The sequence below is a fragment of the Anolis carolinensis genome, chromosome 2, assembly GCF_035594765.1.
Source record: "Anolis carolinensis isolate JA03-04 chromosome 2, rAnoCar3.1.pri, whole genome shotgun sequence".
Classification (NCBI taxonomy): Eukaryota; Metazoa; Chordata; class Lepidosauria; order Squamata; family Dactyloidae; genus Anolis; species Anolis carolinensis.
The window spans coordinates 208,883,879-208,901,939 of record NC_085842.1 but is presented as its reverse complement, the minus strand read 5'-3'; the positions used below and the strand labels follow the sequence as shown (position 1 = coordinate 208,901,939).

At 42.3% G+C, this 18,061-nt stretch overlaps 1 protein-coding gene across 1 annotated transcript; it reads right to left on the bottom strand.

The window, feature by feature from the left end:
- Nucleotides 1-2,360: 2,360 nt before the first annotated feature.
- LOC103277721 (homeobox protein Hox-A1) lies at nt 2,361-18,034 on the bottom strand. The gene is made up of 2 exons (XM_008103679.2): nt 17,557-18,034; nt 2,361-6,227 (listed from the first exon to the last, which is right to left on the bottom strand). The coding sequence occupies exons 1-2, from the start codon at nt 17,954-17,956 to the stop codon at nt 5,884-5,886; spliced, it is 744 nt and encodes a 247-aa protein (XP_008101886.2). The 5' UTR covers nt 17,957-18,034; the 3' UTR covers nt 2,361-5,883.
- Nucleotides 18,035-18,061: the final 27 nt, after the last annotated feature.

Genomic DNA, 18,061 nt, shown 5'->3' with positions numbered 1-18,061 from the left:
GAGCTGGCCTCGAACTCATGACCTCCTGGTCAGAGTGATTCATTGCGGCTGGCTGCAGCTGGTTGCTCAACAGCCTGCGCCACAGCCCAGCCCCACTTCCCAGATTCAAACCACCGACCTTTCGATCAGCAAGTTCAGCAGCTCAACATTTTAATCCGTTGCACCATTAGGGGCTCCTAGGTTTGCCTTTACCTTCCTATAAAGTTGAGGGATTGAGGGGATTGAGACTTGTTCAAAATTATCCAAAGCTTACTGAGATTTGATCCTTGATCTCCCAAATTCTTGGTGTGACCCTCAAACCAGGACTCTCACAATTATGATAAAATACAGAACCAATAATTTTTTATTTCATTTTAAAGTCAATCTTAGGATTTTAAAGTGTGGCTATATTATATACCTTGCATTGTACATACTATAGTAAACATTCTATAACAGTACTGTGTAATATTCAGACACTAAACTACCTTCACATATTTTATAAGCAACTGATCTGGCCACCCTGTGATAACTAACTACCCTAAAGTGAAGAAATTGTAGGGTTTTCTTGACAAGTTTTAATCAGGAGAGATTTGCCTTTGCCTTCCTCAGAAGCGGGGGTGTCTGCACTCAGTGGATTTCCATGACCATACTGGGATTTGAACCCTGGTGTTTTGATGTCATAGTCCAACACTGAAACTGCTATATCGTAATGGTTCTCAAAAACAGGTTAAAACATTCTATTATTGTTTTATAGATCTTTACGCAGCTCCATATCATGATCACCCTTTTCAAGATTTCTATATGCAAAAGAGCTTGTGTGCATGAATATTCATGAAGCAAACAATTTTATTTATTAAATACTATTAAAATATCTATCTCAGGTCTATCCTCCACTGCTCCACAAGAAAACTTTTAGTTAAAAAAAACAATTTGATTGACTGTAATATTAATTGAATGAAATGGGGAACATAAACTTTAAACAATTCCTAGTTTTAATTTTAACCTCCCCAAATTTTAGGTTTTCCCCCTTTGTCAATGTTTCTCCTCCTCCTCCTCCTCCTCCTCCTCCTCCTCTTCTTCTTCTTCTATGAACACAATTCCTTAATTCACCATAAACAAATGCAATGTGGACTTATTGAATGAATGTACCACAGTCATATGTTTTGTAACTTTAGAATCCATAGCTATGTTTCAGGAACACAACAATTAGTAAACCTTGAAGATGCATATCCAGGCACTAGCAAGATCATTCCAATGGGCATCAGGCATTTCTGGTGTGCATTTAGCACTTTTGATGCTCATTGGCATTTCATATGCACATCTGGTGCTTTTGCTGTGCTCCAGTACCTCCTACCTCGTGTCTGGATGTGTATCAAGGATATATCTATTAGGGCGCATCATGGCACATTGGACCATGGTGCATCAAACACTTTGCTACCACTGTGCAAGGGATACCCTTTGTTGCAATATCTTCTCTGAATGAATATGGATATTGCTATACTAATTTTTTTCCCACACATCAAGCGATTTATGAAGATTGCAAGTCCTGAGCAGAAAGCCAGCCTGTGTTCTTACTGAGCGACATCACAGTTAACAATGGTGAAACTAGTTTAAGCTGGTTGGGAATTATGGCAAACTGTTCTTGAAATTCCACAAACATCATTGATCACAAATGTGTCTTTGTCAACCTGGTTTCCCTTTCTGCTTCACCCTTCCCCTCTGTTCACTTAATTTCCTTCTACCTGCTTCTGAAAGCTTGAGCCTTGAAATAACAAAAGCAAATGCTCAAATAGTGTTGGTTAATTTTCAGTGTTCATTTTGAATTCTGCCATTTCTCTACACTCATACTTCAGATACATTGAGCTGTTATAAAACCCAATAAATGAATTATCTCATTTAAACTCGGCAGTAATTTTTGTCTAGGGCAATGCTTTGGACTATTAAGTAGGTTGTATAGAACCTCCCTCTTCCCCTTTGACTCAGCTATTATTTTCATTCATCCCTCCTTGGCAGAAATCAACAAAACAGCAACTCTCTCCTAATGGCATCAAATCACAAACCACTTGCTCTTGAATAATTTCCTTGAGATCAAGAGAACACTGAAATAGTAAATGTTTTGTGGATTGCAGCCATTTGTGATCAGACTTCACCTAGACCAGCTTCATGACCTACCAGTTTTGACTCCCCCATGCATCTCTCCAGCCTAGCTTTCTGTGTTATGATGGCCTGACAGCACATGATGTGCTTCTGAAGATAAGCAAGTGTGGCCCTCTAAGCTTTGGGGATGGAACAATTCATGATCTCTTGCAACTACTCATAATCATTTCTGATATACTGGGAAGAAGAATGTTGTGTAAGTTTAGGAAATAAGCCAACCTTCATTAGAATATCAATCCATTCAAATTTTTATTTCTTAACCCATCCCACTTGCATTTGCTTACATAATTCAAATGCAAACATAGGTACACAAATAATAAATACACAACAAACCCGTATCATTCTTCTGATAGTCTAGGCCAGAGGTTCTCAAACTTTTCAGTCACGCTGCACCTTTGAAATGTGAAACTCAAGGTGGAGCACTAAATTTCATCTCACAGATACAGTCTAGCCTCTGTGTCTATCCAGCAGTGGGTGTATTGTCTGTATGCATTGTATATCCTTCCATTATGTCTGTTTCCAGGAGCTGGCTAGCAAACTTTAGATTGTATAGTTTTTGTTTCACATGGAAGGTGCTAAATATATTCTCTACTCTGCTCAATACTTTTATGCACACAGCTCATGGGTGCAAAAAATCACGATACTGAAATTTTCCTCATTTTATGTCTCGGGCTGTGGCACAGGCTGGAGAGCAGCTGCAATGAATCACTGCAATGAATCACTCTGACCAGGAGGTCATGAGTTCGAGGCCCGCTTGGAGCAATGTTTGTCTTGTCTTTGTTCTATGTCATGAGTTCGAGGCCCGCTCAGAGCCATGTTTGTCTTGTCTTTGTTCTATGTTAAAAGGCATTGAATGTTTACCTATATGTGTAATGTGATCCGCCCTGAGTCCCCTTCAGGGTGAGAAGGGCGGAATATAAATGCTGTAATTAAATAAATAATAAATAATAATCATAATAGTAACAATTTTATTTCTTAAAATCCTTACTTTTTTGTGGAGCACTTGGAATTGTTTCATGGAGCACCAAGTGCTCTGCAAAGCACAGTCTGAAGAACTTTGGACTAGGCAAATGAGAGGTAGAACTTTAGTGACAGTTTTCTTAATGTCTACAGAGTTACGCGTGTGGAGAAGTGTTTCCTTTCTACTGACAAAAAGTACAATTATTTTGCTCTGGATTCTACATACTCTTCTGAGCATTAGAAGAGGTAAAGATTAAGATTACGAGTAGAACAACTGAATTATTTGAATTTACCAAGAATGCATCTACACCGTAGAATTAATGGAGTTTGACATCACTTTAATTGGCATGGCTCAATGAATGGAATCATGGCAGTCATGGTTTGATGAGGCATCAGACCTCTTTATCAGAGAAGGCTAAAGACCTTGTAAAACTACAACTTCCATGGCTTCAGAGCATCAGACCTTGTTATTTAAAGTGGTATCAAACTGCATTAATTCTACAGTGTTGATGCAACCCAAGTTTCCAAGTATGCAGTAGCTTTACCCTGATTGGGACCAACAGGTGGATTTAAGACGGAGTTCTCAGTGTTCAGTTTCCTACAAGAAAGGATAACAGATCTGACTCAATCAACACTAGATGATGGTGAAAACCTTATAGCGACTGGCTAACCATTTTTTCCTCAACTATCGACATCAAGCATTATCTTGCAGTGGTGCATTAGTCAATTCCAAAGTCTGGACACTCATCATGATAATCCCATAATCTTGGCAGTAATGTGAGACCAAAAAGTAAGAAGCCGTATTAAATCATAATAGCAAACTTTAGCAGTAATTTCTTCTACACTGCAAGCAAATATTTTGTGAAGCCACTTGATTTACTTTTTTTCATGTCAGGAGTGACTTGAGAAACTACAAGTCGCTTCTGGTGTGAGAGAATTGGCTGTCTGCAAAGACATTGCTCAGGGGATGTCCAGATGTTTGATGTTTTACCATCCCTGTGGGATGCTTTTCTCATGTCTCCACATGGGGAGCTGAAGCTCATAGAGGAAGCTCGCCCACTCTCCCCACATTTGAACTACCAACCTATCGGTCAGCAGTCCTGCCAGCACAAAGATTTAATCCATTCCACCACCGGCGGCTCCTGGATTTCAATTATGCATTGATGATTAAACCAACCCAAAAATTCAACAAGAATAGCTAGCAATAATTGGCAGTAAAAAAACAACAACCCCAAAGCTACTATGAAGATTGGAGTAAGTTTAGAGGACCGAAAGGAGTGGGGCAAGTAGGGGAGAATATAAAACAACCTCATCCCTGCTGATAAAAAAACCTCTGCATTTGGCCCCTGTGAGTCTTGGTTCCATTGTCACCCTGCCAAAAGTTTAATTAATTGGGTTAGGAAGAACTGGTGGGTCACAGAATCCTTGGGATGGGTCTCTTATTAGCATCCATAGCTATTACTGAAATTTTGATGACAGCACTAATAATCCCTAATTAGCAGCATCATTTCCCTGAAAGTATAAATGAGTGGGTTGGTTCATATGATGGCAGGCCAAAGAATTTTTGATGTATGCCTAGAGTATTTGTTAACAAATAATTTACTGCACAAATTGATAAGAACCATTTGTAGAAATATCGACATATAACCCTCAAAAGAATGTAAGAAGATAAAATACACTGGATAAAATCGAAAGCCTATCCGGTCCAGTATTCTGTTCCCAAATGCTTCTGGGAAGCTCTCATGTAGGGCTTGAGCACAATAAACTTAAACATTATCTGAAATGGATTTAGAAGTGTATCTTAGGCATCCAAACAAAAGAGGCAAGAAAAACAAAGCAGTTAGAAAAGGTCTGGATGTGAATGATTTTTTTGATGTTTCACTCCCTACAAAGCTTGGTCTGCCTGGAGATAAGTTGTACTGAATTCAATCTGACTTATTCTTATATTAAAAAGAACATGTAGAAGGTAATGTAAAGGTTTTTCCCTGACATTAAGTCCAGACGTGTCGGACTCTAGGAGTTGGTGCTCATCTCCATTTCTAAGCTGAAGAGCTGGTGTTGTCCATAGACACCTCCTAGGTCATGTGGCCAGCATGACTGCATGGAGTGCTGTTACCTTCCCGCAGAAGTTAACAACACTATTGATCTACTCACATTTACATGTTTTCATAGTCTGCATCCATTGAAACTCTGAACGTTCAAAGCATTATGTTGACAGAGACCTAAATTATGAAGTATGATCAGAACTTGGCAAAAGTACTTTTGTGGACTACAGCTCCCAGAATCCCTGTGTTAGCTGGGGAATTGTGGTAAAAAAAAAAACCCAGTTCCAAGCTCCCAGAATAACAAACCCAACATGAGAAAGTAAGCAGAGGAACAGGGACAGAAACAGAAGCATGACAACATGATGATGGGTTTCTGGAAGATGTCCTGTTGAAAAGTCCCTTTTAATACAATTTCTTGGGTTCCTAGGATTGGTGCAACACAGTACAAAGAACCTTTCAATTTATCTGTACATCAGGTGACACGGACATTTGGGGTTTCTACACAAGTGTGACAAGAATTTCCACCAGGATGTCCTGCCCCTGTTCCCCCCACATACTAAAATTTATATTGCAGTGCAGTCTGGTGTTTTCTATTTTCTTGAACTCAGTTGTACATTGGTTGTGGGGAGGGTTGGAATGGGTGTCCCCAAATCTCTTTGGAAATATCTATTCAGGTGCACCTTCTAGGAACCTTTGAACTTTCACAAGAGTGATAAGAGTCTTGAGGAACATGTTTTTTCAGTCAAAGTATAGTGAGGTCACCAATGTTCCTGCTAGGTGAGGAGGAGAATGGAGCAAGGTCTGATTTTTCTGAAGAGGAGGAATCCTGTGGGAGGCAGCCAACAACAGTTCCCCACAGAGAACCCTCCCTCTCCAGTTTCTTCTGCTTCATCCTGCGGTTCTGGAACCAGACCTTTACCTGGATCTCTTTGAGACCTAAGGCTGAAGCAATCTCTACCCGACGGGCTCGGCTCAGATATTTGCTGAAGTGGAATTCCTTTTCCATCTCTGTCAGCTGCTTGGTGGTGAAGCTGGTTCTGGGAGATGATGGTGAGGTTACTGCCACTGTGCTGCCCTGCAGTTTCACTGGGGATGAAAAGAGATGGAAGCATTGTCTCAAATACAGCTCGGTTGCAAGTTTGCATTTGCTCCCTCCCCTCTTCTTGTTGTTATCCTTCATTCATTCATTCATTCTGTTTTCAACAGCCTCCCCCATATTTTTTTTAGCTTGGATTTACAATGCAATCTACATTTAAAATAGCTTTTTTGTTCTGCACACCTGCGCCTGTGGAAGAATTTGCAGTGTGGAAAGTGTACAATATTGTCAAAGATGACTCATTGGGGCAAATGTGTTTTCTGAGCAGGTCTGTACTGGTTGCACCTTCAGGATATAACAAGAAAGGTTCAAAGCTGGAGCCGAGGCAAAACTCCTGGTGCACCTTCAGTGCTACGCAGGGATCCCCACGGAAATTATTCAAACTGTGCTCAGTCATTCTTTCCTTGCTTTTGGCAAGATGGCAGCACATGCCAGGCATTCTGGTTCAGTTCACCTCATTGACATTTCTCTCCCATACGCAGAAACATATTTCCCCAATATAGATGTCTGTGACTGTGTAATATCCAACGTATCTGAAACAGAAACTTAGGATATTTTTGCAGCCTGAGGCAAATGACAATATGGTGCCCATATATACCTGTTGACTGGTCTGACAGCTGACAACTTTCACCATTCTGGCACTGGCATTGGTACAGAGCCCTCCTGAAGAAAGCAGGTAGGTTTAGAGAGGAGGCAAATCATTCCCAAAGCTCTGCCCTACAATACCTTTGCATCCCAGATGCCAATATCTAATAATGGCTGGCAGTTTCACTGTCAGTGAGGAGTTGAATCCACACTGGCTCTTGGTCCAAACTTTATGGAAGCTATTCAGGCCAGTAAATCTATTTTTAGGACAGAATTTAGTACCTTAAATCTTTCCTTTAAAATTTAGATCAGGTATGGGCAAACTCTGACCCTGCAGGTGTTTTGGATTTCAACTCCCAGAAATCCCAGCCAACTTACTGGCTGTTAGGAATTATGGGAGTTGAAGTCCAAACTACCTGGAGGACTGAAGTTTGCCCATACCTGGTTTACTAGTTGTAACTGTTGCCACCAGCATTGCCTGCCTGATATGGCTGCCTCACCCACAGGCACCCAAGCACTGGGTTGGTATGCACCCACAGGTAAAGGTAAAGCTTTTCCCCTGACATTAAGTCTAGTTGTGTCTAACTCTGGGGGTTGGTGCTCATCTCCATTTCTAAGCCGAAGAGCATTGTCCGCAGACACCTTCAAGGTCATGTGGCCAGCATGACTACATGGAGTGTCGTCAACTTCCCACCGGAGCGGTACCTATTGATCTACTCACATTTGCGTGTTTTCAAACTGCTACGTTGGCAGAAGCTGGGGCTAACAGCGGGAGCTCACCCCGCTCCTCGGATCCAAACTTCTGATCTTTCAGTCCCCATGTTCAGCAGCTCAGCGGTTTAATCTGCTGTGCCACTGGGGGCTCCAATACAACCCACATATTTCCACAGGCAACATGTTTGTCCAGATCCACAAATTCAAGACTTGTCCACTCTCTCTAGCCTAAACAGGTGCTTTTTCTATTGGGAAAAAGATGATGATTTTAGGAAAAGTAATGTTAAACATAGGTTCACATTGGTTTGTACAGGTAAAAGAACCATCACAGTCAAACAGCCTCAATAGAACCTTTTTATTAACCCAAAGAGCATCTATATCTTGGAAATGGATAGTGTATGCCCAGCTAAGGGCTGACCTGAGGCATCCTGTACTAAGAAATCAGTTGCTTTAATCAGTTGCTTTTTTCACCAGCTGTAGATGAAAATTAGAAATTTGTTGGAAACTGGGACATACTCCCACCGATTCTGCTGCTGGCATCCTCCCCCACCCAATTTCTGAGGTCCATTTCACACATTACCATAGTAGCACATCAAGGTTATTAATGGGTGCCCAAGAGTATCAGTAGGTGCCCAATGATAGTTCTCAAACATGTTTGGCAACTTGAAGGGAAGTGGTTTTGTTTTCTTGTATTTCCACTGTTTGCACAAAATTGTTGTATGTATGTATATATATAAAAATTAGACTAAATCTTAAGGTTCAAAAATCATGATTGTAAAATCCCTCTCACAAGACATCACTCACATTTAATGTGTGAAATGCTTTTTTCATAAATATCATCAACAACTCTCATTCTGCATCAGTCCCCTTCCTGCTCTCATGTCCCAAAGTTCACAGAAACTGATCAAAGGAACTCTGTCTTGAGATATTTGGGATACAGTTGAAATCCTAAAGACTAGTAAGTCCAGTTTACATGGGATACATAGAAAACTATTTCCAAGTAATGCAACAGGGACCATATCCCAACTGCACTAGGTCTCTTAAATACAGTAGAGTCTCACTTATCCAACACTCGCTTATCCAACGTTCTGGATTATCCAACGCATTTTTGTAGTCAATGTTTTCAATATATCATGATATTTTGGTGCTAAATTCGTAAATACAGTAATTACTACATAGCATTACTGTGTATTGAACTACCTTTTCTGTCAAATTTGTTGTATAATATGATGTTTTGGTGCTTAATTTGTAAAATCATAACCTAATTTAATGTTTAATAGGCTTTTCCTTAATCTCTCCTTATTATCCAACATATTCGCTTATCCAACGTTCTGCCGGCCCGTTTACGTTGGATATGCGAGACTCTACTGTATATTCTTTCCTTGAGTTTCCAATTTCCTTGATTCATTGATGGTATTTGTTGGAACTGATAATAATAATAATAATTAATTTTATTTGTACCCCGCCCTATCTCCCCTAGGGGACTCAGGGTGGTTTCCAACAAAAGTAACAAAATGGCAAACATTCAATGTCGAAAACAGACAATGATAAATCAAATCAAAACAGTGGATAAAACAAACTCAAAATAAACTTATAAAGTTAAATAAAAATAATGCTCAATTCAACTTAAATAAACATAATATAACCCATCACACACAATTTCCACAGGTTGAAGTAGGTGTCCAATATCTAGGTGAGGATATATACAAAGGTGTACCACCACTGACACCTGAATCCCTTGATACAAAAAGTAGGGATTAAGAATTCTATAGCTCTCTTGTAAGGAATGCTGGGAATTTCAGTCCAACAAAATTTGAAGGGCCACATAGCTATCCAGTGTGATTTAATAAACAGAAGTTTACATTTTAATATGTTACTAGCTGTGCCCGGCCACGCGTTGCTGTGGCGAAGTATGGTGGTATGGGAAATAAAGTATAGAGGAATTGGTGGTAGTTAAGGTAAAGGGTAAAGGTGTGGAGTCCAGATAATCCAGTTAAAGCAGATAATATAAGATTATATGGGTTATATAGCTGTGTGGAAGGGCCTTGAGTCTACACTGCCATCTAATCCAGTTAAAATCTGATAATCTGTATTTTATAGGCAATGTGGAAGAGGCCTAAGTGAGGCCTAACTCTGCCTGTCCCCTGGGTGAGTGGGTTGCTAGGACACCAAGTGGGCGGAGCTTAGCCTTCTAACTGGCAGCAATTGGATAAAAACAATTATTCCTCTCCCTCTAATTAGGATTTTATTTTTCTTTTCTTTTTGTTGTATCAACCTAGAGGTGTGGATGATGGGTTGTGTTGTCAATTTTCGAGGTTGTGGGGTGTTTAGTTTTGTTGTTTTGGCAGTCGCCAGGATTCCATCACTCTTTTATATATATAGATAATAAACACGTGACCAAACTCTTCATAGGATTTTGTGGCAATAGGGTGAAGTTTAAACTTCCTTCCTCTTTTATTTATGTGGCTTTTGAGAGACTTGAACCAGAGGCATCACTAAGGGGTGCAGAGGGTGCAGACCACATTGGTGACACCATCAGAAAATGTCTATTAAAATTGTACAGTGTTTGAGTAACCAGCAGAAATATATTATTGTTTATTTAAAATATATTCTAGCAGGTAGCTGCAGCCGCAAACATATTTTTAACAAGCCTAGTGTACATGCACTATAACAGTATACCTCCAAGATGAAAACTCTAGGCTGATTTACTTTTTGAACCTTCAAATGTGCATGCACTCTAATCAAAGCTGTCATTACCAATTACAATGACACTGCAAATTGTTTGTTTTCACCTGCACAGGCTACAAGCCTGCAATAATCACTGATTGTACTATTTGGTATTGATGCAATATTATGGTGCCATTTGGTGTCGCACTGTGAATTACCACACCAAATGGCACCAGCTCTAATATTACCACTGTCTCGAGCAATGGGCAGTAGTCCATAGGGGTATGCCTGCTGGGTTTAGAGATCTTACCTGGAAGGCACCAACCAGAGATTACAGATGACATGGGTTCTTTGGGTCCATAGAAGTTGGTGCCATAATAATAAATCTGGGCTTTAATGTGGCACAGGACTCTATTTTTGCCGCCAAGGAGACACCCATTAGTTTGTATGAAGGGGGCTGTCAAACAAAGAGTGATTCTTTGATGCTGGTCTTGTTTCCTACACTGACTGCCTTAATAGAAACCAAGAGCACTCACCTCCAGACATAAATCAGCCTGCGTTGCTGTGAGTTTTTCGGGTTGTATGGCCATGTTCCAGAAGCATTCTCTCCTTTCGCCTGTATCTATGGCAGGCATCTTCAGAGGTTGTGAGGTCTGTTGGAAACTAGGCAAGTGGGGTTTATATTTCTGTGGAATGTCCAGAGAAAGAATTCTTGTCTGTTGGAGGCAAGTATGAAGGTTGCAATTAGGGGAATCCTTTGTTGGGAGGTGTTAGATGGCTCTGATTGTTTCCTATCTGGAAAGCATGAAAACCATGTAAATGAACAAAATCTGGCTACCAGTATTTTTAAAAACTCTAAAATCAAGGCAGTAAATAAAGAACACCACCAGAGCCGGCCCTAGGTATCTTTCAGGTGTAGGCGAACAGAATTTTGGCACCCCCCCCCAACCCACTGAAAAATAAAAGCATTGGATAAGTGAAAATGTTGGATAATAAGGAGGGATTAAGGAAAAGCCTATTAAACATCAAATTACATTAAGATTTTACAAATTAAGCACCAAAACATCATGTTTTACAACAAATCAACAGAAAAAACAGTCTCGACTGCGCCCCCGTATGTTTTGCGCCCCAAGCGACTGCTTAATTTACCTCATTGTTGGACCAGCTCTGAACACCACTCAGGAACTAGGGGGATTCCGGACAGGAAACAATCAGGGCCAGCTAACACCTTCCAACAAAGGATGCCCCCAGGCAGGAAGCAGCCAGGCCTTGAAGCTGCAAGGCCATTCAATGCTAATCAACCTGGCCAATTGTAACATTCACACTTGCCTCCAACAGACATGAGTTCTTTCTCCCACTCTGGACATTCCACAGATATATAAATCCCACTTGCCTAGTTTCTAACACCTCACAACTTCTGAGGATGCCTGCCATAGATGTGGACAAAACGCCGGGAGAGAATGTTTCTGGAACATGGCCATACAGCCCGGAAAACTCACAGCAATCCAGTGATTCCGGCCATGAAAGCCTTCCACAACACATAAATCAGCCTCTTCCTCACCCCCATCTTTACCTAACCCCAAACTTCCAACTTGTGTCTATTTTTTTCTTCCAGCTCCATGTAGTTCTCTGGAACCAAGCCTCACCAAACGTTGGGGAGCCCCTTCCTTTGCAGAAACAACCCTTAACCAGGATGCGAAAGGAATGAGCTCTTTTGAAAGGGGAGCAGCAGGACTTTGACAGATGTGCTGGGTCAGGGCGGAGGGGCTGTGTTTACAGACCTGTAAGGAGTTTTCTTTTTTAAAAAAATCTGAATTTTTTTGAAAGGAAAAAGTGCCTTCACTTTGAAACGAACCCAACCTCTTTCTCCCTCCTCTTTCTCTCTCCTTCCATTCTGTCTCCAAGACTTGGGTGGAAAAAAAAAACCCCTGCATCGCTGAAGTTTTAACTCCGGTTTCTTTCATTCCTTCCCTACTCTTGCACACACTTTCCTGAAACCACTGAGGACACTTCCACACAGCACTCTGTCCCAGAATAAAGGCAGAAAATCCCATAATATCCGCTTTGAAATGGCTTATCTGTGTCCACGATGCCATATATTCCAGTTCAAAACAGATGACGTGGGATTTTATTCAGCTGTGTGGTAGGGGACTGAGAATGGATAGTTTTGCATAACCGATTTTTAAAAAAGAAAACTGATCCCTCTTTTCGGTCGTGTAATTTTATTTTGTCTCTAGATAGCGCTTCTCTAAGATTCAAATCATCTGTTGTTCCTTTCTCTTTGGGCTTGGAAACCAGGGAGTGCACTGACGTTATTAACGATCCAAAGCAAAGGCATCAAGGCGCCTGCCGTTTCCTGGATCTGGTCCCAGGCAGCTCTATATAACTATCCATATTATCTATCTACAGCTTATTTCATACATAGTCATTTCTCAGGTTTCGCTTTGTTTTGTTTTTTAGTTTAGTTTAGTTCACAGAACAAAAAAGGTTGTTGTTGATGATTATGTTGTTGTTTTTTTTAAAAAAGGGCAAATATTGCACAAATAGAATAATAATTTGGAACTTTTTTTAAAGAGGAGGGCGATTTTATTTAAAAATGCACATCAGAACATTTTCATCTAAGATTTCCTAGGAAAGAGTGGCAACGGTAGGAAACTACACAGCTCATAAGTTCTGACAACGCCAAACCATTGGGGCCTCTCTCCCTTTCCCGTTTGAGCAAGAAAACATGAAGATGACTAACTCGGCCAGAGAAGTCAGCCATAGGAGAGCATTTGACGAATCAACCTGGACACAGCATATTATTTGAGAACACAAAAATGCTGGACAACCACCATGTCAGGCTACACGGAGAAGCCATTGAAATCCACAGGCATGTGGACAATTTCAACAGAAAGGAGGAAACCATGAAAATGAACACAATCTGGCTACCAGTATTAGAAAAAACTCTAAAATCAGGACAGTAAACAAAGAACAACACTCAGAAAACAGGGGAGTTCCAGACAAGAAACAATCAGAGCCAGCTAACACCTCCCAACAAAGGATTTCCCCAGGCAGGAAGCAGCCAAGCTTTGAAGTTGCAAGACTATTCAATGCTAATCAAGCTGGGCAATTGCTACATTTACATTTGCCTCCAGCAGACAAGAGCTCTTTCTCTCACCCTGGATCTTCTACAGATATATAAACCTCACTGATCTAGTTTCCAACAGACCTCACAACCTCTGAGGAGGCCTGCCATAGATGTGAGCGAAACGTTAGGAGAGAATGCTTCTGGAACATGGCCATGCAGCCCGGAAAACTCACAGCAACCCAAAAACAGTGAAATCATTTTCGTTTCTCTTCTCTCGCGTAATCCGCAATTCATTCAAAAAAAATCAAGCGTGTCAAGAAAAAGATTTCAAATTATCCGGTGTAACCTGACCTCTATGTAACACCGCTGCATCGGTTCAAGAAATGCGGGAACGATTTCTGCGTGGGAACAGAAGGGTTTGGTATCTTATTTAATAACAATGTGATATCTTGGAGATGGATCCAGGTCTAAACACAACATCCATTTCTATGTCATCTGCACCTTAGGTACTTGGCCTGAGAATAATTTTATATCAGTCGTAATATTTTATAACAATAATTTATTATTATTATTATTATTATTATTATTATATAATTAAATATTTGTAATTTAAAAAATAAATATGTTTTTCAATTTAAAAAACTGAAAAACATTGAAAACCGTCCAACATTAGTTTCCTTTTCTGGCCAGGAAACAAAACCAAAAAGACAGTTATATTAATTTCACAAGAAAAAAATTAAACTTCACCAAGGAATTGTATTTTCAGACCATTTTGAAAAAAGGAAATAATAGAAAGAAAAAAAGGAAGGAAAGATGGAAGGGAGGGACGAAGGAAGGAAGGAAGGAAGGAAGGAAGGAAGGAAGGAAGGAAGGAAGGAAGGAAGGAAGGAAGGAAGGAAGGAAGGAAGGAAGGAAGGAAGGAAGGAAGGAAGGAAGGAAAGAAAGAAAGAAAGAAAGAAAGAAAGAAAGAAAGAAAGAAAGAAAGAAAGAAAGAAAGAAAGAAAGAAAGAAAGAAAGAAAGAAAGAAAGAAAGAAAGAAAGAAAGGGAAATAATGCTGGAGTTTTTTCGATGGTTCAAAGTGGCAAAATGCTATCTGCTAATTAGCCTTTTGAATTGGTTTGTTTTGTAATCGCCCAGAAGACGCTTCTGAGATGGGAGAGGGAGGAAGAAAATACCTTTCATTGTATTTCGGGAAAAGAAAGAGGCTTTTTCTCTGTGGGATCTGTAGGGCAAACGTAGTATTTAAAAATAGTACGATGTGTGTTTATATGTATGTGCGTCGAATTAGAATTAACTCGCTCTGATTTCCGGGAATATATATTATAGAGCAAGAGATGTAGAGCGGCTGGAGACAAGTCCATCTGCCAAAGGATCCGGTGGGGAGTTTGGGGAAACTTTCCTGCCCTCTTGTGATGGTGGCCTTTCTTTCTCCCGGGGCTGAACTTTGGGGACCTCAGATCCCACCTACACTGAAACTACCTCATATGGCGAGTGTCGACTCTCACAATGCAGTTCAACTGCGTTATATGACTCTATATGCCAAATACATTATATGGCCGTCTAGATGGGACCAGAGAGAGAGAGGGAAAGCCCAGAACACATTTAACAGACCTTTTCCTCCAAAGAGCAACGCAGTTCAACAGGAGAGGCTTGTACATTCCTCTGGCCAGTTGCGCCTCCCCTGCCTCCTTCCCTCCTTCCCCCCAAATCCATGGCAGGGAGGAGACTATGAGGAATTATAGTATCATAGAATTGTAGAGTTGGAAGAGATCTCATGGGCCATCCAGTCCAACCCCCTGCCAAGAAGCAGGAAAATCGCATTCAAAGCACCCCCGACAGAGGGCCATCCAGCCTCTGCTTAAAAGCCTCCAAAGAAGGAGCTTCCACCACACTCTGAACAGCGTTCACAGCCAGGAAGTGCTTCCTAATGTTCAGGTGGAATTTCCATTCCTGTAGTTTGAAGCCTTTGTCCAGCATCCTAGTCTCCAGGGCAGCAGAAAACAAGCTTGCTTTCTCCTCCCGATGACCTCATAAGCGCCATCAAAATCAGCAGCAGCGACAACAACAAAACGCCCCCCCCCTTTCCCACTGCCAAATAATGCAATTTGAACTGTAGTTCCATACAATGCAGATGGGACGGTATTGAACTACATTATATGGGTCTCTACGCTGACTATACTGCATTATAAGGCCGTGTAGATCCAGCTTTGATCAGATTGGAACCCAACAACTTTTTCGATGGCTTTAAGGAAGTTTCAGTTTCTTCCCAGGGAGACCCCGGTGGCGCAGCGGATTAAACCGCTGAGCTGTTGGAACTTTCTGACCCGGCTTAGAAATGGAGATGAGCACCAACCCCCAGAGTGGGACACGACTAGATTTAAAGTCAGGGTAAACTTTTACCTTTATCTTACAGTTTCTTCCTGGCTTAAAAAGTTTGAACCCAAAAGCATTTTCAATGGCTTGAAAGAAGTTTCAGCTTCTTCCCGACTCAAGTTTGAACCCCAAAAGCATTTTCGATGGCCTCTAGGACGTTTCAGGTTCTTCCCGATTGAGTTTGGTCCCTTCCACACCGCTGAATAAAATCCCACATTATCTGCTTTGAACTGGAATATATGGCAGTGTGGACTCAGATAACCCAGTTCTAAGCAGCTGTTGTGGGATTTTCTGCCTTGATATTCTGGGATATAGGGCTGTGTGGAAGAGCCCTTTGTATCCAATCAGGAAGAAGATGAAAACTTCCTTAAAAGTCCTCGAAAATGCTTTGGAATCCAAACCTGATGACGTTGCCTCGAATGGACAGTCCTAACGTTAAGAACTTAATGGTAGTTAGAATCGCAACCAGTTAGGAGATACACATTTGGAGTTGGATCCCCCTTCTCTTTGGGCCCTGCTTTTCCCAGGCCCCTTCCACACAGCTGTATAAAATCCAAATTGAACTGGATTATATGGCAGTGTGGACTCAGACAATCCAGTTCAAAGCAGATATTGTGGACTATCTGCCTTGATATTCTGTATGGAAGGGCCGGGATGCTCCAGGGAAATCAGGAGCGCTTCTGGTGTGAGAAAATTGGCCGTGTGCAAGGATATTGCCCAGAGGACTCCGGGATGTTTTGATGTTTTTACCATCCTTATGGGAGGCTTCTCTCATTTCCCTGCATGGAGCTGGAGCTGATAGAGGGAGCTTATCTGCACTCTCCCGGGTGGGATTCCAACTGGCAACCTTCAGGACAGCAACCCAACCTTCAAGTCATCAGTCCTGCCTGCACAAGGGTTTAATCCATTGCGCCATGGGGGCTTCACACAAACAAAGTGAAAAACTTAGCATTATACAAAGTTAAGAACTTGGCATTACGCTTTGACCAATAGCTGGCCACTTGGAGTGCCTCTGGTGTTGCTTATAAAGTCTTCCACTGTGCATGTGGCAGGGCTCAGGCTGCATTGTAGTAAGTCGTCTGTGGTTTGCTCTTCTCCACACTCACATGTCCTGAACTCCACTTTGTGGCCCCATTTTTTAAGGCTAGCTCTGCATCTCGTGGTGCCAAAGCTCAGCCTGTTTAGCACCTTCCAAGTCGCCCAGTGTTCTGTGTGCAGAGGAGGGAGTCTCTCATTCATAATACCGAAAGATTATATAATATTAAAGTATAGATCTTATTCTAGGTACCTCATCACATTAGAGCATGAATCCACTTTAAATCCGGTTTCTGCCTCCTGCAGAGTTCTGGGATTTGTAGTTTAGTGAGGCCCAGGAGCTGCCTGGCTAAGCCGTTTAAAGGCCCCTCCCTAAAGTGGATGGAAAGAAAGGGGCGCCTTCTGCTTTGCGCTTCTTTTTTTTTCCGTGTCAGGAGCAACCTGAGTTGTATCTGGAGTGAGAGATTTGGCCGTCTGCAAGGACGTTACCCAGGGGACGCCCGAATGTTTTGATGTTTTACCATACTTATGGGAGGTTTCTCTCATGTCCCCGCATGGAGCTGGAGCTGATAGAGGGAGCTCATCCACGCTCTCCCCGGTGGGATTTGAACCTGGCAGCCTTCAGGTCAGCAACCCAACCTTCAAGTCACAAGGCTTTTATTCCCTAGGCCATCGGAGGCTCCTGCTTTACGCTGACCTGCGCGTAAGACCCAGGACGAAACCTCTCTATTACAACAGGAGCAAACTGGGGCCGAGATGGCTAGAGATGCCCCTCTCCTTCCTTCCCGCTCGCGCTACCTGGCTCTCGTGCGGGGAAAGGGGGGCGCGCGCCATCGCGGTCTCGTCCAATCGCCTCTCTCCGGGCGCGCCTTACCTGCGCTTCGGGGCGGGTTCCTTCTCACTTTCATCCATTCAAAAGTTTCCTCCGTCCCGCCAAGCTCCGGCGCGGGGCTCGCTCGCTGGCCCCACTGCTCCAGGAAGAGGCTCGGCTCTGGGCTGCTCCCTGGACCCCGAGGGGACATCCATGCAAGCCCAAAGGAGGAGGAGGAGGAAGAGGAGGAGGAGGAAGCTGCTGCCGCTGCGTCCCCGTCCCGAGGTGGGTCCTTGTTCCTCGTGGGGGGCCTCATCCGCGGACCGAAATGGGAAAGGAAAGGGGCCTGCCTTGGAGACCTCCCTGTCTGAGGATCTTGGGAAGCCTCCCTCCCTGCCCCACACAGAAGGGGCCGCTGGCTTCCCTGCCCTCCCCACCGCCACACAGCGCCTTGGTTCACCATTGGAAACCCCCCTTCCCACCCCAAAATAGAGGAGGAGAAAGAAGGGGTGATAGTGGGGTGAATACAGGGAGGGGGTTGCTTGAGAAAGCGGGGCGGGTGAAAGGC